Source organism: Heptranchias perlo, chromosome 14, assembly GCF_035084215.1.
Source record: "Heptranchias perlo isolate sHepPer1 chromosome 14, sHepPer1.hap1, whole genome shotgun sequence".
Classification (NCBI taxonomy): domain Eukaryota; kingdom Metazoa; phylum Chordata; class Chondrichthyes; order Hexanchiformes; family Hexanchidae; genus Heptranchias; species Heptranchias perlo.
Genome location: NC_090338.1, coordinates 15,156,271 through 15,178,761, shown reverse-complemented (window position 1 = coordinate 15,178,761; position 22,491 = coordinate 15,156,271). Strand labels below are relative to the sequence as shown.

At 42.7% G+C, this 22,491-nt stretch overlaps 1 protein-coding gene across 4 annotated transcripts in view; it reads right to left on the bottom strand.

Annotated features, from left to right (window-relative positions):
- The window catches only part of arap3 (ArfGAP with RhoGAP domain, ankyrin repeat and PH domain 3), a 201,361-nt gene that overhangs the window by 63,018 nt on the left and 115,852 nt on the right, over positions 1-22,491 (bottom strand). For 3 of the 4 annotated variants that reach the window (XM_067996050.1, XM_067996053.1, XM_067996051.1), the window contains exons 3-10: positions 17,707-17,964; positions 16,879-16,948; positions 14,226-14,346; positions 11,988-12,172; positions 10,977-11,083; positions 8,226-8,425; positions 5,835-5,920; positions 5,310-5,492 (exon numbers count right to left, since the gene is read on the bottom strand). In XM_067996050.1, the coding sequence (XP_067852151.1) occupies positions 5,310-5,492; positions 5,835-5,920; positions 8,226-8,425; positions 10,977-11,083; positions 11,988-12,172; positions 14,226-14,346; positions 16,879-16,948; positions 17,707-17,964 (1,210 nt within the window). The remainder of the gene's footprint in view (positions 1-5,309; positions 5,493-5,834; positions 5,921-8,225; positions 8,426-10,976; positions 11,084-11,987; positions 12,173-14,225; positions 14,347-16,878; positions 16,949-17,706; positions 17,965-22,491) is intronic. The other variant, XM_067996052.1, reaches the window with a different exon arrangement.

The window sequence follows — 22,491 nt, the reverse complement described above, 5'->3', positions numbered from 1 at the left end:
GGCACTTTAATGGGTTCCTTTGGTATTGATTATGTTCTCCCAAGATTTGTTAACCAATCTATAAATAAATAAGAGTAAATAATTTCCCTTGTATAGTGTCAGAAATTAAGACATGCTTCCATTCCTTCTGCATATCTAATTGCCGATTTTTAAGTTTCAATCCTAGTCATCACTGTTCCTTAAATAAGCATTTACTAGTGAGGAAAAGACTAATAATTACTATAATTAGTGAGGAAAAGACTAAAACCAGGAGAAATATGAAAGAATCATACAGCACAGAATGAGGACATTTGGCCCTTTGAAAGAGCTATCCAATTAGTCCCACTTCCCCCTGCTCTGAAGATTACGTTCCAATTATCTGAACCTCAAGGTCACGTAGTCAGCAAAAGTAGGCTGCAGCTAGCTGCATATTAAGACGGGGGTCTGCAAAGGAGCTTTCATAATCTTAATCAAAAGCAAATACTGCGGAGGCTATCAGGCAGCATCTGTAGGGAAAGAAACAGAGTTAACATTTCAGGTTGATGACCCTTTGTCAGAACTGGAAGAAACTGAAGACTGACTTGCTGAGTATTTCCAGCATTTTCTCTTTTTATTTCATAATCTTAAAACAATTATGAGATTGCTCCAGTTGACATGGCAGTACTAGGCAAGGCATCAACAGGCATAGGCAAGAAAACCATTGGCTGGGATCATAAGATTTTTTGGTCTTCAATTATTATCCAAATACACAAACAGAATTTTGTTATAGTCTATAAAGTCTTTAATGAGCAGATGGTTTGAGTACAGCCTAGGTACATTCCCACGAGGGGGAAAGTGAGGGCAACCAAAGCCAGAGGTCCCTTGATGATGAAAGAGATAGAGAGTAAGATGAAGCAGAAAAAGAGGGCGTATGACAGATGTCAGGTTGATAATACAAGTCAGAACCAGGCTGAATATAGAAAGTTCAGAGGGGAAGTGAAAAAGGAAATAAGAGGGGCAAAAAGAGAGTATGAGAATAGACTGGCGGCCAACATAAAAGGGAAGCCAAAAGTCTTCTATAGGCATATAAACAGTAAATGGGTAGTAAGCGGAGGGGTGGGGCCGAGTAGGGACAAAAAGGAGATCTACGCATGGAGGCAGAGGGCATGGCTGAGGTACTAAATCAGTACTTTGCATCTGTCTTTACCAAGGAAGAAGATGCTGCCAAAGTCACAGTAAAAGAGGAGGAAGTTGAGATACTGGCTGGGCTAAAAATTGATAAAGAGGAGGTACTAGAAAAGCTGGCTGAGCTTAAAGTAGATAAGTCACCTGGTCCGGATGGTTGATGAGGGAAGTAAGGGTGGAAATTGCAGAGGTGCTGGCCATAATCTTCCAATCCTCCGTAGATATGGGGGTGATGCTGGGGCTGGGGAATTGCAAATGTTACACCCTTGTTCAATAAAGGGTGCAAGGATAAACCCGGCAATTACAGGCCAGTCAGTTTAACCTTGCTGGTGGGGAAGCTTTTAAAAATGAGAATCCGGGACAAAATTAACAATCACTTGGACACGCATGGATTAATAAAGGAAATCCAGCACGGTGTTTGACGAACTTGATTGAGTTTTTTGACGAGGTAACAGAGAGGGTGGTTAATGTTGTATATATGGACTTTGAAAAGGCATTTGATAAAGTGCCACATAATAGGCCTGTCAGCAAAATTTAAGCCCATGGAATAAAAGGGGCATTGGCAGCATGGATACAAAATTGGCTAAGTGACAGGAAACAGAGAGTAGTGGTGAATGGTTGTTTTTGGACTAGAGGAAGGTATACAGTGGTGTTCCCCAGGGGTCGGGACTAAGACCACTGCTTTTTTTGATATATATTAATGACTTGGACTTGGGTGTACAGGGCATAATTTCAAAATTTGCAGATGACACAAAACTTGAAAGTGTCGTAAACAGTGAGGAGGATAGTGATAGGCTTCAAGAAGACGCGGACACGATGGGCCGAAGGGCCTCTATCCGTGCTGTATAACTCTATGACTCTAAGACATAGATGGGCTGGTGAAATGGGCGGACACGTGGCAGATGAAACTTAATGCAGAGAAGTGTGAAGTGATACATTTTGGCAGGAAGAATGGGGAGAGGCAATACAAACTAATATAAATAAAATGGTACAATTCTAAAGGGGGTGCAGGAACAGAGAGACCTGGGGGTATATGTGCACAAATCTTTGAAGGTGACAGGACAGGTTGAAAAAGCTTATGGGACCCTGGGCTTTATAAATAGAGACATGGGGCAAAAAAAAAATTGGATAGGGCCTATTAATTGGCGGGGGTAGCGCAATCCACCCCTGCACAGGCAGGACGAGACTTCCGGCAGGCCTGAGGACTGATCTTCAAGCAGCATTCCGAATTAGCGTTGAAGGAGGATTCAATGCAATTCACACTTGCCACCAGCAGGGGAGCTCCAATTTCTTAAAGGCAGGCTGTCTGTTAAAAATCTCTTAAAGGGAACTGGTACCTGTTATTTGCTGAAAATAACAGTCTATTGTCTGCACGGAGTCTGAACAGAGATCGGACATCGCACATGCAAAACACAAATGCAGCTCCCGTCCTTATGTTTACACACTGATGAGTTATGTTAAAACATTGAATAAAGGTTGCACACTACTAAATCCCACATCCTCCAATCTGCATGCCAGATCTCACCAATCTGCTGATCTGAGTTTGTGCCTGGCCTGAAAGAGTGCGTGCACCAAGGTTCTCTGCTGATGCACTAGAGGCCTTGTTGAAAGAGGTGGACAGAAAGAGGGACATACTATATCCACGGGGCGGGGGAGCAAGAGGCCCTCCAGACATATACCCAAAAGGCAGTGGGAGGCAGCAGGGGACAAAGTCAATGTCAGGCGCACAGCATCATGAACATGGATGCAGTGCAGGAAGAAGTTCAATGCTTCGACATGAGTGGTCAAGGTGAGTGAAGTCAACTGTCAAGTGCCATCTCCTACCAACTGCACCACTAGCTGCATCCACTGCTCCACGCACTACACCACCCATCACCCACATACCAACTAACTCTTTCCATCAGTACTCAACTCTTCCAATCAGGTGCTTCATTTCACCCTTACACATTACAACTGTTGCAAGCCGCCTACCCACAACTCACAGGCCACACACATTGGCAGCTATTCAACCATGACAGGCACATCACCCAAACACACGTCACGCTTTCTTGCAGGAGAAGGAGGCGCAGATCAGGAGACAGCAAGTGGCAGTGGCATTTAGCCCCTCGAGCCTGTTCTGCCATTCAATGAGATCATGGTGGACCTGTGACCTCACTCCATATACCCGCTTACCCCCTATCCCTTAATACCTTTGGTTCACAGAAATCTATCAATTTCAGATTTAGAATTCACAATTGAGCTAGCATTAACCGTCGTTTGCAGAAGAGCGTTCCAAACTTCTCGCACCCTTTACGTGAAGAAGCATTTCCTAACTTCACTCCTGTACGTCCTGGCTCTAAGTGTTAGGCTATGTCCCCTGGTCCTAGTATTCAAGTATAGGAGACCTCCAAAAACAGTTACAAATGTCTCGGCAGCCAGAAGCAATAATCCAGCCACTAACCTGTAAATCCTATATGGTCCCTTTAAATAGTTCTGGTGGGGGCTCCTCCAGGCACTCTAAGACACTTTCAGATGGTTGGGGTTAAGACTGTGCGTTGAGTTGAACGTTAAGTCCCAAAATGGTGTCTATCACTTTAAATCAGCTTTGCACACTGATCTGTATCAATTTTCTCCCTACTTTATATGCTTCCAGCAATCCTTATTTGCACCTGCGCTAACTCCTAGACCAAGATGGCGTCCGGCGCACGTCACCCTGAAATGTGCATGCGCAGCCAAGACGCCATCTTGAATGTTGGAGAGCCCGTGTTGCGCTGAAACAACGGGCGCAACATGGCCCAATTTAGCGGCCAGAGTACAAAAGCAAAGATGTTATGTTGAACCTCTGTAAAACACTGGTTCGGCCACAATTGGAGTATTGTGTCCAATTCTGGGCACCGCACTTTAGGAAGGATGTGAAGGCCTTAGAGAGGGCACAGAAAAGATTTACTAGAATGGTTCCAGGGATGAGGGACTTTAGTTATGTGGATAGACTGGAGAAGCTGGGGTTGTTCTCCTTGGAGCAGAGAAGGTTAAGAGGAGGTTTGATGGAAGTGTTCAAAATCACGAGGGGTTTAGATAAAGTAAAGAAAGAGAAACTGCTCCCATTGGCGGAAGGGTCGAGAACCAGAGGCACAGATTTAAGGTGATTGGCAAAAGAACCAAAAGCGACATTAGGAAAAACTTTTTTACGCAGCGAGTAGTTATGTTCTGGAATGCGCTGCCTGAAAGGGAGGTGGAAGCGGATTCAATTGTGGCTTTTAAAAGGAATTGGATAAATACTTGAAAGGAAAAAATTTGCAGGGTTATGGGGAAGGAGTCGGGGAATTGGACTGGATTGCTCTTACAAAGAGCCGGCACGGGCTCGATGGGCCGAAAGGCCTCCTTCTGTGCTGTAACCATTCTATGATTCTACGATTTAACTGAATATACTTATATAAGCCATTTAATTAGGTAAAAGAGGTTTAACACAAAAGCTTTACACAATTGAATTCTAAACAATTATAAGAAGAACTGGGAAAACTCCTAGCTTCTTCTTCCATGTTCAGACCTCTGCAATGCCAAATGTACTCTAACTTGGTCAAGTGCTTTTACTTGACCTTTTGTTGGTTAAGTTGATGATGCGAAGTTTAATTTGGGAAACTGGTTAGTTTCATTAATATATTTTGATTCTGGCTCCTGTGGGTAATGACTTGGTTGCTAGCATATATCTATCTGCAAAACCGGGAACAGTGCAGGTAGGACAAGTGAAAACTTTCAGTTCTAAGTTTATATATTGGGCACTATTGTCTTGGTAATGCCACTGGATTTAATAAATTAACAGTCAGTAGACCTGCTACAGTCAGAGAGAAGAACAGGTCAGAAAAATTTCTCTAGGATGGGAGTTTAATTTTGCCATTTATGTTCTGAACATTAGGGAGCAGCTCGGTTTATTTATTCCATTAGCTCATGTACCTGTTGTTAGGCTTGTAAACAAGACTAATGGATAGAGTGTAAGAAATGGAAATATCATGTTGGTTCATAGGGCAGTTGCCCTGTTACTATAGCCCATGGTACAGCAGAATAAATCATATATGCTCTATACATCATGCAAACTGGAACTATTTGCTGCTGTTAATTGACAAGTGAATTACCAATGCACTCATCTTGCCATTTGCATTCACAACCAAAAAAGGAACAGGAATCTTTACCTTAATCACCTCCTCTTGGGTTGCAAACTTGGGATGAGGTCGTCTGTAAATCCCATCTCTGTACTTTAGCGTGATGAATTCCCTCCGTCGCTCGACTGTGGCATCCGTATCCATCTCCTCTCCTGGTGTCACCCGTGCTGCCCAGAACCTATTCGCTTTCTCATTACCTAACTGAATGAAAAGCTACACGAAAAAAGGAGATGCAATACTCGATTAAATAATGGTACTGCTAACGGTATTTTTTAATAATCATTTAAAACTCTAGGTTTATTTAAGGTCTAATTAAATGACCTATTGGGCGGGATTATATGTTGTATTCCTGGATAGACAACTTAAGATGGGCTGAATGGCCTCCCTCATCTGTACTAATTTTGGGATTTTCAGCAGTTCTGTAATAACTTTGTCTTTTTGTTTCTTTTTGTCATTGTATTTTCTCACTGGTGCCTGAAGGAAGCCCCCCAATGAATGAGAATGATAGTTTTAGCAAATAGATTTATGAAATATTGATAGCGACAGCACTCTGACCTGTACAATTTCATTGGTCCATATGCTTGTGTCCAATTTCAGACTTTGTACTTTGGAGATGGATGTACCTAAACCCCGATGCTCACCTGCAAAAAGTAAAAGAAGCATGGAAAAACATCACCTCACCAAATAAATACAATAAGTACCAACCCTGAGAGGGTTGCTGGAACAAGATCTGTATAGAAAATAGAATTTACGACGATTGCATAGAATTACATGGAATGTACAGCACAGAAACAGGCCATGTGGCCCAACTGATCCATGCCGGTATTTATGCTCCACACGAGCATCCTCCCACCCCTCTTCATCTCACCCTGTTGGCATACCCTTCTATTCCTTTCTCCCTCATGTGTTTAACTAGCTTCCCCTTAAATGCGTTTATGATCAGTAGAACTAACTGAGATTAGTTAGAGATCTGAACCAGAGGCCACAGATTTAATATGATTGGCAAAAGAACCAAAGGTGACATGAGGAAAAACTTTTTTATGCAGCGAGTAGTTATGATCTGGAATGCACTGCCTGAAAGAATGGTGGAAGTGGATTCAATTGTGGCTTTCAAAAAGAAATTTGATAAATACTTGAAGGGAAAAAATTTGCAGGGCAATGGGGAAAGAGTGGGGGAGTGGGACTAACTGGATTGCTCTTACAAAGAGCCAGCATGGGCTCGATGGGCCGAATGGCCTCCTTCTGTGCTGTAGCCATTCTATGATTCTACTAACTTTTAACAGTGCTAGATTTCCAAAGGTGGTCCTGCCAAACATTAAGGAAGACCTACAGTTCAAAAGCTTTCAAAACTCCAAACTGCACAAACCTATGACTCTGAACTGGATGGGCTGCTTTTCATTTGAGCTTGTCCGTTTTGAATGAGTGCCACAAGATGGCGTCAAGAAGGTTGAGAAAGTTCATCCAGGCCTATTGTTCATTTCGGTGAAGGGTCAAAATACCCGGAGTTACTAGTAAACCTCCTACCATTTGAGTGAAGAGGTTGCAGCTCTTCTGAAGAGAGAAGTAACTGAGTTGAGAAGGAGGGTGGGTGGGGTTGGGGTTGAAATCTATCAAAAACAGAGGCTTGTTAGGTCCAATACCTTTTCCTCTTCCTAAACCTTGGTATGTGCTTATGCTGTTCTATCTTGGGAGAGGAAATAGTAAATACTTTGAGGCTAAACCTGGTGGAGTTGCATCTTTATACAGCAATGTCGGCTTCATTCCGAGAACTCAGTGGCTTGAATTGTGCTGCTCTCCTGGCTGGGAGAGGACATGTGGTGATTGGCATATAAAGGGACATCAATGGGCAAAAAATTGAGAGGAAGAAAAAGTGATAATGAAAGTAAAGTTTTTCATTAATTTAATGAAATTAAATGGAAGACTGTCTTAGCAATACCTGCATGATTTTTTTACACTTTATTTCTGCTGAGGGTTTGGGGTTTGCTTTACTCATTTCAAACAGGCAAAACATCTGGTGGCAATCCAAGGGTAAATAAAGTAACACAGATCTGGAACACTATGGAATCAGGAACAGTAAAGAAAAGGTTAACTGGGCATTTACAAAATTACACTATTAAATAACCCAGAGAAAGAGTGTTATGGCAAGTTCTTTCTATTTAAAAACCATTAAGCTCGGCAGCAGGGAGGTTGGCACATGTGCCTATTAGCTGAGATGGTAAACCAAAGAAAAGAAAGAAACACTTGTATTTCTGTAACACCTTTCATAATCTCAGGACGTCCCAATGCGCTTTAAAGCCAATGAAATACTTTTGAAGTGTAGTCACTGTTGTAATGTAAAAAACGCAGCAGCCAATTTGCGCACAGCAAGGTCTCACAAACAGCAATGTGATAATAACTAGATAATCTGTTTCTGGTTGTTGGTTGAGGGATAAATATTGGCCAGGACACCAGCAAGAACTCCCCTGCTCTTCTTTAAAGTTGTGCCATGGAATATTTTACGTCCACCTGAGAGGTTTAACGTCTCTTCTGAAAGACGGCACCTCTGACAATGCAGTCCTCCCTCAGTACTGCACTGGAGTGTCAACCTAGATTTTGTGCTCAAGTCTCTGGAGTGGGACTTGAATCCACAACCTTCTGACTCAGAGCTGAGAGTGCTACCACTGAGCCACGTAGGTACAAAGGAACATGGTAACAGGAGTAGGCCAATCAGTCCCATGAGCCTGTTCTGCCATGGCTGATCTGTACCTCAACTTCATTTACCCACCTTTGATCCATATCTGACACAGCTGAAACCAAGAGATATAGAACGGGCGGCTGAATCAATATCGTCCGTTTTACACTTTCACCCACCATCAAAATTGTCCCCATTCTGTTCAAATTATGCTCGACGTTTAAATTGTGGTCTGAATTCAGGGAGATAATATGGTAAAAGTTCTTCCCAATTACCTGCACACCTCTTACAGATAACGACACAGAGGTTAATGGATGCCCAATCAGGATTCAGTGCTTTGCAGTCTGCGCATGTTTTGTTGGACTTGTTTGACCAGATCTTCTCAGCCACCTCGTAATCGGAGAGAGTCTCTGCAATCGATTCCTGAAGTGCTTCCACCCATTCTTTTTTCTCTCGTTCAGATTCCGCTGTAAAACTGCAGCATTCAAGAGCACGAAGTGTTACTTCCAGTAGAGTTACCATGGACCCTCTTTACCAGTTCAGTTCAGCCTGTCTTTATGCACTTGGAGTGGATTCAATATGATTTAGATCTTCAAATTTAGTTTTTCTGACTAAAGATAGCTACTGAGTTCAGATGCCGCCAAAGGTAATATTAGCCTTTGAACCGTCCTTGAATCCATTTGTCCATTTAAAAACCTATGATGAATTAACGTCAATACCACAGTAGGATTGCAGAGTATGTGGAAACCATCACTGATACTGGTGCCATTCACTTCAATATCTGTTAAACATGCAAACTGATTCTATATAAAATGGCAAGCTTTTTCCTCTTATTTCTGCCAATTTCTACCAAAATATACTTTATGAAACTTTTACAAAGAATTCTGATTTTTTTTTCTTTCTTTCTTTCCCTTCTATATTTTTATATAAATGCACAGAATGCTGAGTTCAGAAACTCAACATATAAACAAAAACCTCATTTTCTGCTTGGACCTAATCCATCACAAGGACATTTTAGATAAAATATGTTTTATATAGAGCAGCATTAGACTAAGAGACCAACAAAAATTGGTCTACACAATGGATCTCTGTAGAATGTCTGATTTGGTTAACCCCAAGAAGTATTTGATGGAGAAGGTGCATTGTATGTTAAGATTTCACTTTAATGTGTAATGTGCAACTAGAATGAGGAGAGGCAATATAAACTAAATGCTACAATTCTAAAGGGGGTGCAGGAATAGAGAGATTTGGGGATATATGTGCATAAATCCTTGAAGGTGGCAGGAAAGGTTGAGAAAGCGGTTTAAAAAGCATAAAGGATCCTGGGCTTTATAAATAGAGGCATAGAGTACAAAAGCAAGGAAGTTATAATGAACCTTTATAAAACACTGGGTCGGCCACAACTGCAGTATTGTGTCCAATTCTGGGCACGCACTTTAGGAAGGATGTGAAGGCCTTAGAAAGGGCGCAGAAAAGATTTACTAGAATGGTCCAGGGATGAGGAACTTCAGTTACATGGCTGGACCGGAGAAGCTGGGGTTGCTCTCCTTAGAGAAGAAAAGTTTGAGAGGAGATTTGATAGAAGTATTTAAAATCATGACGGGTTTAGATAAAGTAAGTAAAGAGAAACTGTTCCCATTGGCGGAAGGGTTGCGAACCAGAGAAAACAGATTTAAGGTGATTGGCAAAAGAACCAAAGGTGATATGAGGAAAAACTTTTTTACGCAGTGAGTAGTTGTGATCTGGAATGCACTGCCTGAAAGGGTGGTGGAAGCAGATTCAATCATGGCTTTAAAAAAGGAATTGGATAAATATTTGAAGAGAAAAAAATTTGCAGAGCTACGGGGAAAGAGCGGGGGAATGGGACTGATTGAATTGCTCTTACAAAGAGCCGGAACAAGCTCGATGGGCCAAATGGCCTCTTTCTGTGCTGTAACGATTCTATGAATCTAATGAAGGGTTAATATTGTTTTCTATACCAAACAGCACATCGGAACTCATAGAGGCCTACATATGCAAAACCTCATATCAGAACTCATGGAGGCCGAAAATCTGTATATGCTAAACCTCGTATCTGAAAGCTGCTGCCGCCATAGTAAAAAGTCCCAAGGCGCTTCACAGGAGCATTATCAAATAAAATTTGACACCAAGTCATATAAGGAGATATTAGGACATGTGATCAAAAGCCTGGTCAAAGAGGTAACTTTTAAGGAGCATCTTAAAGGAGGAGAGAGAGGCAGAGCTTAGGGCCTAGACAGCTGAAGGCACAATCGCCAATGGTGCAGTGATTAAAATCAGGTATGCGCAAGAGGCAAGAATTGGAGGAGCGCAGAGATCTTTGAGGACTGTAAGGCTGGAGGAGGGTACAGTGATAGGGAGGGGCGAGGCCATGCAGGGATTTGAAAACCAGGATGAGAATTTTAAAATCAAGGTGTTCCCGGACGGATCAACAGCCAAAATATGTCAGCGAGCACAAGAGTGATGGGTGAACAGGACATGGTGCGAGTTAGGATACGGGCAGCAGAGTATTGGGTGAGCTCAAATTTATGCAGGGTGGAAGAAGGGAGGCCAGCCAGGAGAGCATTGGAATAATCAAGTCTAGAGGTAACAAAGGCAAGGGGGAGAGCTTCAGTAGCAGATGAGCTGAGGCAGGAGGGGAGACAGGCGATGGTACATTGGTGGAAGTAGGTGGTTGGAAGCTCATCTCAGGGTCAAATCGGACGCCAAGGTTACGAACAGTCTGGTTCAGCCTCAGGCAGTGGCCAGGGAGCGGGATAGAGTCGTTGGCTAGGGAACGGAGTTTGCAGCGGGGATCAAAGACAATGGCTTCGGTCTTCCCAATATTTAGTTGGAGGTTTTCTACCCTGTGTGTACAAACCTCATATCAGAACTCAAAGAGATCTATACCCCGTGTGTACAAAACCTCACATCAGTACTCATGGAGATCTATACCCTGTTTACATATTGCTGCAAACAGTATAAACAGCAGAGAAATAGAAGAAGAAATAAGAAACAATATAACTTACCTGAATGTTTTAAAAGGAGTGATTAATTCAAAGCTTTTACGGTTGCCATCACGAATTGTGGCTCCCTGTACTTCAATTGTTGTGATTCCAATTCCAGTTTTAAAACTCTAACATAAAAGTCAATGCATGTTAGTATTATCAGTTTGCTGCACAATTCAAACCCATTTAAGATTTGCTCTCCTGCACCCAGCAGACATCAACTCAGCACTGGATATCCTTAGAAGCTTTCAAAGTGTCTATTATATCCTACAGCTATAAACCATCAAATGACAGAAATTAGTTCTTATTTTTGCTCACTAATTGATAACAGGGGATATAACCTTTCATGACTGATCTCAGTATCTAATAAACCAAAGGGATTGAATTCACACAGTGCAATATTCATATCAAATGTGTTAATGCATTTGCATGAAATTCCTTTGTCCCCTAGATTAATGATTTAATTAAATAAGTGGGTAAAAACATTTGATATGAATGTACTAACACATTCTTTACTGATATTGCACAATATTATGTCAACAGATGATTGTTTCGGTTGACATTACAAATGTCAACCCAAACAATTAGGTGTTAAAACATTTAATTTAGCCATCCTGTAATTTCTAGGCTATATCTGGTAAACTACAGCTCCCTAGATTATAAAAGTGACTTTCAATGTGTGGTATTACCCTCAGACTCGAGTTTCTTCAGGTACTTGATGCTCCTGATCCCTTAAAGGGCTGGGGAGCAAAGCTGGGGAGAGGAGAAACTTTCTGAACAATGTACTCCCCCATCTCTCTTTAAAAGTAGAAATATGCATACATTATTTTTAAAAAATATTTTCAGTGTTATTTTTACTTTTGGAGAGATCAACACTTTATAAGTGCTATGATGTTTATCACTATCCAATAAAGCTCTTGGTGTGTCCCTTATAGAAAATTCCCACTAAGCCTATATCACTTCATGTGGAAAACAGTTCATCTGTGTAAACCTTCCTCAGCTCCTCCCAACATCCAATGATTCCTTCCCCACCTGCTCATTTTTGTACAGCCAGAGGATGTCAGTGCTGAGGGCAGCGTACACTTTAGATTTGTGTCCCTTCATCTCCAAGCAACCGTACTTCTGACAGAAGATCATGGACCCAACCCGGCGATGGGAGGAGAAGTGATATTCCTTGACTGCGTTCTGCAAGTGGGTACACCACTCGTTTCTTTGCACTGAAATACATAAAACAAGAAACATGCATAGAATTACATAGAATGTACAGCACAGAATCAGGCCATTCGGTCCAATTGGATCACATCGGTGTTTATGCTCCACACGGGCCTCCTCCCTCATGTTTTATCTAACCCTATCAGCACTGTCTTCTATTTCTTTCTCCCTCATGTGTTTATCTAGCTACCCCTTAAATGCATCTATGCTATTTGCCTCAACTACTCTTTGTGGTAGCAAGTTCCACTCTCTGAGTAAAAATGTTTCTCCTAAATTCCTATTGGATTTATTAGTGACTATCTTATATTTAACTTATCCATATTGAAATTCATTTGCCAATTACACGCCCATTCTGCAAGTTTATTAATGTCATCTTGTATTTTGTCGCAGTCTTCTTCAGTATTAATAGCAGTCTTCCCCAGTGTTAAATATAGACTTAGACAGAGGAGAAGGAGGTCCAGAGGAATATGTGGCAGTATTTGTGATGATGAATAGATGAGGTGAGAGTTCCTGGAATATAAGTAATGTTCCTGCACACTAACACATTATAGGTCAGCTAAGCCATGTACCATCTACCATATACCATATAAGCATCTCCACTTGCGAAGTTACAACAGTGGGGGTAGGAGTAGCTCTGAGGAAATTCCCGGCCATTAAAGAAAGAGGAATGTGAGAATAGCTAAGGTAGTGAGAGGCACGCCCATTGAACAGGCAAGAAAATGGGAGAAATTGATGAAGATAAAATGAAAACAGAACATACGGGCAGCACACAACTATGAAAAGAAAAAAAGATACAGGCCAATATCCTGGGCACAACCCCCCTAACTAGCAATGTTCGTGGCCCTGTCATCCTGTTTATAAATGCACAATTGGATCAAGCAACACTCTGTAACCCAATCTATCACAGAGTTGTTATCCTTATTGTATTATTCTCCTTCCTTCTCTGACAGTACTTTGGATAGCTGCTGTCTAGCAGAAATTGAATCCTAGGTTAACAGTTGGAATTAAAATGATTAAACTGAACTCCTCAAAACATTTATTGCTAATTGTTTTTTTTTCAAAATAGCTTATTCTTTACGCAAACAGAATTGCAAAGTACAAGTCCCAGTGCGAACAGGCATAGCAGTCAGATAAATCAGAATCCTTACGAAAAGCACTCTCATTTATCACAGTTGGTTATTAGAAAGCTGTTTAGTCACCTGCAGGGCTGAGGTGAGTGTGAAATGGGATGGTAGTCTTCTTACTTCTTTGTGGTTAAAGGATAAATAAATTGGAGCAGTCTTTCCTTGAGGAGACACAGCTTCACGGCGCAAAAGCAATCATGCATATGGCATAAATGGGAATAAGTGTTGCATCATCTAGATAGCTGAGAAGGGTGGACATAGCTAGTGGTGACATGAACGAGATGGTGGGGAATGGAAGTATGGGTTGGACTGGGCGTAGGAAGTTCTCGTCAAAAGAAAGGCAGGCCCTTCACTGTAAGATGCTAATGCCATGCAAATAACTTTGAATGGGCAGGCCATGCAATGTCCTGATTTTCAAGCTGGGAATACTCTCATTTTTCATCGTGTCCTATAAGACAAGTGTCCCATTTGTAGCATTCAATGTTTGAAGAGAAAAGAGACTAAGTAGGGTTACTTTTTTTGTAAGCTAGGTATAAGAGATTTTCTGCAGGCTTTTTTCATTGGCCTTTTTTTTGGGGGGGGGTTGCCCATTAGGTTTGTACCAATTATTGAACTTTGCAGTAAAGAGTAACGGGGTGTCAGCTCTCTTTGTTCCAACGTTTGTGAAACCCACGATGTCTGACTACCGTCTGATCCACATTCCGACTGAAAAAAATCACCCTACTGAATGCAACACTACTGTAGCAGAGGAGGTTTTGGGAGAATAAGGTGGAGACTGTCACTACCATGAAAGGGAACTCCAAATTGCTCAGGTTTTACCAAATCTAGGAACATCTAATGCAGTTGCAGTGTGTTTAATTTACAGCCCAGTCATAGTATTTCCTGGAGACAACTTAAATGCACAACAGCAAATAAAACTCATTATATCACTCACCTTCATTTTCTGCCCTAAAAACAAATGTTCTGTGGCTTGTAACGACTTCAAACTTATTTTCCTTAGCTGTTCTTGCCATCTGTATAACCGTCAAGGGGATTACTCCTTTAGGGTACGGGTCCTATAAAGTTGGAGTGCAACCGCATGTCAGAAAATCAGTACCGTGATTAAAAATAAATAAATTACAATTTAAACATGTCACAGTTCAATAAACACATCTGCAGTCACTTTAATGAGTCGAAATTCTACCGTGTAAAATTAGCATGTATACACGTTAACAAATTTAATGAAGGCAGTAAACTATTTAATATGCATAAAAGGAATGCTCTATTGCTGTTAAACCTGCTTACATGCCAATATTGCACATTGTAATTTCCCCTCTAGGCCATGTTAATTTTGCCATAAAATCGAGCGCAAAATAACGATAAAAAGTTTCCAAATGCTGCCCTTCACCTTCACCACCTGGTCATTTCCTCCCTCCTCTCCAGAGGATGCTTGGGGTAACTTTATTGTCTGGGGAGGGGAGGGGGCTGGGGGGGGGGGGTAACCTGGCAGAGTGGATCGCCCGCTCATTGTAGAAGCCGTCCCCACTGATTTCCATGAAAAAAAATCGTGCGGGTTCTGTAACAGGCCGGTGACCCGCTCTGCCAGTTACTGCCCAGGTGGTGAAGTCCAGAATGACACACTCCCCCACCCCCCACCCCACCGCCGACTCTTGCTTGGGGTATGGTTCCATGGGCACTGCTACGTCATCTGTGCCATTTCCAACGCAGACAGGTAAGAATTTCCGCTCTGGTGCCAATGACAACAGAAGCGGGGCATGGCAGGACTTCTGCCTGGCCATCTGCTGACCGCAAGGTCAGCCAATTTTGCCAAGCTTCCCGCCAGTGCTTCCCCCTGTGCTGCCGAGGGAGAAGGGGATTGGGGTGCACCGGCAATTGTCGGGGGGTAGGGCGGCAGGGAGCAACATCACTGCTGCCACGGGATTTTGGTGCCTGATGCAATCTAAGAGGGCCAGCTACCACCAGCATGAGCTCTCTTTGTTTCCTGAAATCTGGCAGTGAAGGACAATGTACCAATCACCCCCGCAATCGACTGCCCTCACTGAGGTGAGCCACTGAAATACTGAAAAAAGCTCCCCATCGTACATACTCTTCCTATCAAATTAACTGGAAACCCAGGATTTCTCCACCTTTATTTCATTATTGTTCAGCCAAAGTGCTATTAAGTGGGATGAGCAAATCTGCTCAAAGGGAATAGTGAAATTCAGCAGTTTAGCCAAAAGTAGTGCATCTCAACTGACGGAGGTAGGTAGATGTGGGTAACAGATGTCTGCCTTAGCTCAGTGGTAGGACTTTTGTCTCAGAGTCAGAAGACGTGCTCAATTCTCACTTCAGAGACTTGAGCATGTAATCTAAGCTGACACTCCAGTGTAGTACTAAGGGAGTGCTGTACTGTTCCAGGTCCCATCTCTTGGATGAGATGTTAAACTGAGGCTCTCATAGAAGATCCCATGCATTATTTGAAAAGATCAGGATAGTTCTCTTGGTATCCTAGCTAACATTTATCCTTCAACCAACATCACTAAAACAGATTATCTGTCCATTTATCATATTGCTGCATGTGGAAGCTTGTTGTGTATCATATTGGATGCCATGTTTATCTATGTCACAACAGTGACTACACTTCAAAACTACTTCATTGGCTGTGATAGTTTTTAGGACATACTGAGGTTGTGAAAGGGTGCTATATAAATACAAGTTCATTGTTTAGTTTACAGAAAATGCTGACGTTTGAACCTGTGATTTCCTTATCACTAAGTCCTGCTCATCCAACACCTCAGCCTTCGCTGATCTGCATTGGCTCCCCATTGCTCAAACTTCAAATCCTTGATCTCATCTTCAAATCCATCCATGCCCTCATACCATTTTATTTCCACACTCTCGTCCAGCCCTCTATTCTCCTCATCCCAAACTCTCCGTTCCTTTGACGCCGTGCATCCTCCCACCCTTCATCCTGCTTTTGGCAGCGGGGTCTTCAGCTGCATGGGTCTTCCTCTCTGGAATTCCCTACCTAAACCCCTCTGCCTTTCCACCTCTCACTCCCCCTTTAGAAACCTTCTCTTTGACCAAGCTTTTGCTCGTAATCTCTCTTTTCTTGATTCAACATCTGTTTTCCATTGAACTTCTGTGAAGTGCCTTTGGATTTTATTTACATTAAAGGCGCTATACAAATGGATGTTGTTTGTTCTTGCTGTTGTCAATGTTGTTTGCTTTACCACTAGCAGCATTGGATCGCTCTAACTGACTGGAGATCTCTCTTCAAACTAAGGCACAGGAGAAAAAGAACTGCAATTCTTGCAAACAAGTCCACTCTGGCATTGCCTTAAAGGGTAATCGCACTTTTGTTTTATCTACAATTCATGGTTCATAATTTGTCCATTGCAAATTCGACAGCTTTGATCCTTACATTAAAGATGAAGGTATTCAATCAACTGGGAGACACACTAGAAGGGAACGCGGGGTCAGTGTTGTGGCTGCAACACTGTAGTGCTGATTCTCCGAGCTGCGCACCCTTTGAGCATCAATGTGGGGAGCGTGGAATCAGTCATTTTATCTTCACTTGTGTTCTCTTATCTCTCTGGTTGTCTTACCTTCTCATTGTTGAAATACATCAGGCTCTTCCCATCAAACTTCACATAGCGCCTCTGGAATACACAACTTCTAGTCCAATGAAAGAAAACAAAAGGTCCCATTAGGAATGTTTTGCATTTTAATCAATCACAGTGTGTTACAATACAGTCGTTATAATAATACTCTCATTGCACCTCTGGTAACTGAGCGTCACAACAGTAACTACACTTCAAAAGCATTTCATTGGCTGTAAAGAGCTTTGGGACATCCTGAGGTCATGAAAGGCGCTATACAAATACAAGTTTGTTCTTTCTTTCTAACTTTGAATTAAGTACAGAAACAGGATAAAGTCCCTCCCATCCAATTTACTTAGCTTTTTAAAATTCCTTTTGTTATTAAATTGATTCAGGCTGGGTCGGGTATTGTCCAACAGCCACTGGCAGCCTGTCGGTGTCTTTACCCAACTGTTCATTGTCATCTGTGAGTTGGACCATTGAGTGCTGGCATGCGGTTTGATCATGGGGGACATTCTAAGGAAGCCAGATCTTGTGTTCGACCAAAGTCCACACTTGAACACTCAAGAGGTGGGAATTGTGGCTTCCTATTTCAGGGACACATAATCCCATTGTCACAATCCGATCCACCACCCCAACTTTCAATGGCTAACTCAGCACAGGGATTAAAACTCGGATCATTCTCATCTGCATTGCACTATTTACCCAATGACCCCTAGAAACAATTTCCTCTTTCCGTTGGCTCCTACTAGTTTCAACTGAGCTCTCAGTTGTCAGGAACATATCGTACGTGCAAAACAAACCTAAAAGGATTGGTTAAATAATTGTTCTTACCCCTGTGGCGAGAGTTTGTCTAACCAATCGCTTTTAATATTTTTTCCTTCATCGGGCACTACATGGAAGCTCGCGTATGGCGATATCATCAGATCCTCCTCAGATTCTTCTGTGAAATACAACGGGGACTCAATAGTGCTGACGTTGCTTGTTTGAATGTCTCCTATTGTGGCATAGCCCATGGCCTTGTCAACTTCCATCTGCACTGGTTTCTGGGCAGAGTCTTTTTCAGAACACACTGCTGAAGCCTGATGCTGTCTGCAAAAAGCACATCAACAAATATAAATAGACGTGAAGCAAAATTGTGAAGAACAATCATTTTCACTAAAAATCACCCTGATGCATATCAAGGACCGCCCAGTGTAAAACAAAAAGAAACATCCTTGAATGAGACCAATACTTGGGGCTTCATCAGAAATACTGCATCCACTTTTGGTCTCCCACACATAGTGGCTGATATGGAAGCTCTGGAAAAAATTCAAAGGAGGAACACCAGAATGATCCCTAGCTTAAAAGTCCTTAGTTAGCACAATAGGCTCAGAGAGCTGGGTCTTTTTACTCTAGGAAAGCATAGAGTTCGGGCTGATTTAATTGGTATCTGCATGGACAGACTATCTGAATCAGATAGGCTAAGTAAAGCGAGGGGTCATGTGTATACGCTATGCAAGCATAGGACGAGGTTAGGTTTTTCTTTACGCAGAGGGCTATCGACACTTGGAACAAGTTATCAGTTTGTGTGGCGAATGCGGGTTGGCTGCAACAGTTTGCAAAGGAGCTGAACGAGCTCAGTGTGCATAAAAGGTAGGTGAGATGTTGGGTATGTACCTCATGATCAACGTGATCTCCTTGAGAATCCCTACGTGGTCAGTTTTCGGTAAAATATTAAAATGCCTACGTGGCAAAGAAGCAGAATGCAAAATGGATAGAAAGGGTTAATTAGTTAGTAACTGAGATTGGTACAGGTGGCCTGGCCTCCTGCTGGGCCATATGTTTGCGTAGTCAGCAGGTTTGCATGGTCTTAGCAATGTAGAGTCTTTGATGTGATTCAAGGACTGGTCTGAATGTCTCCATGTTTATGGCAGATCAATATAGGTAACGAGCTTAGCCAAAGTTGAAAGACATTCCAGGTTGGGAGATAAGGAACAGAAGGAACAGGGAAGAACATTCCAAGTTGGAAGGTGAGGAAGTATCCCCTTTGATGTCTAACAGCAGCATGATCAGCACATGGACGATTTATGATTGGCCGGAAATAATGTAACCTCGCATGGCAACCTGTGCCCGGCTTATGATTGGTGTTGACCCTTGTTAAGTATGTTCCAACCCCTATTGATTGTATAAAAACGTGTGGATTTCTGTATGTTTTTGTTCTTGCTCTGCCAGCATAGAGGGACTCTATCAGGAGTCCAAATCAATGCTGCAGACTAAGAACCCTGCTATTAAAGTTGTGCTGAACTTTAAAATGTATTCAACTTCAGTTTTTACTGAACCAGACTGAGGGGAAAGAATCCGAATCGTCATCCTGAACTTGTTTTGATCACCGGGGGGGTGGAGGTCGGAGAGGAATTTCTCAGATTTCTTTTCCTGAATTGGCTTGGGGTTTTTAATCTTTTTTTGTTGCCTCTCCCAGGAGATTACTCTTGGTGGGCAGGAACACTGAGGGGCATAAAGCTTAGCTGAGTCATGATTGTTTCGAACAGGCTCAGTGGATCAGGCTCAGTGGACCAGTCATTCTTTCCCTGTCCAAATGCAAAAACAATTGCAAGTTGTTGTTGTTGTCCATCCCTTTGTATGTTTGTAATTAGTACTACATTTAACAAAAAAACCTTCTCTTCTGAGGTAGTGTCGCTCTTCTGAGGTACAGTTCCACAGGTGCAGTCAACCCTTCGGTAATTCAACCATCCCTCTTCACGTAAAACCTTAGACAGTCCATCTCAACAGATGTTATGACTATGGGGTAACTACAGCTGAGCTCGATCCCCTTTTCACCTATGCCTACCTACCTATGCCCTCCAGCATGGCTCATTGAATAGCGATCGTTAGTGGGTACTGCCCGATTTTTTTTCCCCTACTTTCTGGTCACGGGCACTTCACTAAACTGCCGTGCTCTTATTGCGATCCCATTGAAATCAGCTAACCCTGCACAGGCTCGGGTTCAGGCCTGGGATCTGTAACACTCAGTACCTCACCAGGTGATCCATTCAACCACTGAGTTCCCTTAGTTAATACTAGTCAAATATGCTGTGTGCAACTTACAGGTTCCTGCACTATTCTGTTGGTAACCCGGCTTCAGCACAGCAGCTTAAACCATTGGCCTCTCTTTTGATATTAGAATGAGTGGAAAAAGTGACAATTTTCAATGATTCACCCTCTCTTTTTTTCAAATGATGTTATTCCATCTTCTATCTCCGTGCATCGTATTAGGACGATATCCCCACCGTCAAAGCTATCCTTGGGACGATAAAGAGGCAAGAATCCATGGGGGCTATATCCGATTAGGCCGGAAACCGGACGCAGATACCGCGATCCGCGACTAACCCGCGCCCGTGCTTCCTGCGCAGGCAGGACAAGACATTCGTCCAACCTGAACACTTACCTGCATGCAGCATTAAAAACCAGGCCTGACGCAAGGATTCAAGGACATGTGCACTTTCCACCAGCAGGGGGAGCTCGAATCTCTTAAAGGGAGGATGGCGCGTAAAATCTCTTAAAAGTAGCCGGTACCTGTTGTTTGCTAAAAATAACAGTCTGCTATCTGCACAGATTGCACACATAAAACAAAGAAGCAGGTCCCACCTCTATGTTTACAAACTGATGAGTTATGTTAAAACATTGAATAAAGGTTGCGCACTACTAAATCCCACATCCTCCAATCTGCATGCCAGACCTCACCAATCTGCTGATCTGCACCAAGGTTCTCCCTATATCCGCAGGCGGCGGAGGTGGTGGGGGGGGGGCAAGAAGGCCAAAAGGCAGTGCGGCACAAAGTCAATGCCAGGCGCACAGCACCACGAACATGGATGCAGTGCAGGAAGAAGTTCAATGCTTTGACACAAGTGGTCAAGGTGAGTGAGGTCAACTGTCAAGTGCCATCTCCTACCAACTGCACCACTAGCTGCATCCACTGCTCCACGCACTACACCACCCATCACCCACATACCAACTAACTCTTTCCGTCAGTACTCAACTCTGCCAATCAGATGCTTCCTCTCACCCTTACACATTACCACTGTTGCAAGCCACCCACCCACAACTCACAGGCCACACACACTGGCAGCTATTCAACCATGACAGGCACATCACCCAGACACATGTCCCGCTTTCTTGCAGGAGAAGGTGGCGTATAACAGGAGGCAGCAAGTGGCAATGGCATTTAGCCCCTCGAGCCTGTTTTGCCATTTAATGAGATCATGGTTGATCTGTGATCTAACTCCATATACCTGTCTTAGTCCCATATCCCTTAATACCCTTGGTTCACAGAAATTTATCAATCTCAGATTTAAAATTCACAATTGAGCTAGTAACAACTGCTGTTTGCAGAAGAGCGTTCCAAATTTCTCCCACCCTTTGTGTGTAGAAGTGTTTCCTAACTTCACTCCTGCATGTCCTGGCTCTAAATGTTAGGCTATGTCCCTTCATCCTAGTATTCAAGTCTAGGAGACCTCCAAAAATAGTTACAAATGCATCAGCAGCCAGGAGCAATAATCCAGCCACTAACCTGTAAATCCTGCGTGGTCACTTTAAATAGCGCTGGTGAGCATCTTCCAGGCACTCGAAGACATGTTCAGATAGTCGTGGTCAAGACTGTATGTTGAGTGGAGCCTTAAGTCCCAAAATGGTGTCTATCACTTTAACTCAGCATTGCACACTGATTGTATGCAATTTCTCCTTATTTTACATACTGCCGGCGCTCGTTATTTGCACATGCGCTACTACCTTTACCAAGATGGCGCCCGGCACATGTCATGCTAGAAACGTGCGTGAGCAGCCAAGACACCACCTTGGCACTTCGAGAGGCCATGTAACGCCAAAACAACGGGCGCTAGACGGCCCAATTTCTAGCCCCATGAATTCAAAATAAATCAACATTACGTTCAACATTTTGTGTGATGTTGATATGAAAATACATCGCAAGGGCAGCAAATCAATGCTAAGCAACCACCGATCAAAACAATTAGGGATGGAGGATTTGAGAATACCTACGAGGTGCCCCTCTAATGAAATACATATGTAGTAAGCTTTCAGTAGCTCAATAAGATGCCTCCATAACAAAATGGCAGTATGGTAAACCAAGGGTTAATATAAGTGGCCCATTTTGCTAGCTAGAATTAGAACAATGAGCTTTTCAAATGAGTTTATCCTTGATCATTCGTTTATGTTATTAATTTCCTGTATGAAAATGTATGCTTTATTATGAATCAAGCAAAGCGATATGATAAGCTGAATTCTGGGGTAAGCAGGTGTAGGGAGTGTTGTTTTGCAGCTACCTAATGAATGGATCCTTATTTCGGACAAGGTCGAAAAACATCCCAGGCCTGAGATAAGTGAGACTCCCTTTCCTGTGACCTACGTATGAACAGGTATCACCTGTGAGTGGTCGGTCATTATGTCAGTTAGTATGGCTTGCCCAGACTCAGCTTATAATTGGTTTTAACCCCTTGCTACTCATGTCCCTCCCCACTCTGAAAATGTATAATTGTGTGAACTTTGACTGTGTAAATTGCCTGTTCTATGAGATTGACCAGACTCTGTCAAGAGTTGAAATCAATTCTATAGATAGGGCCAGCT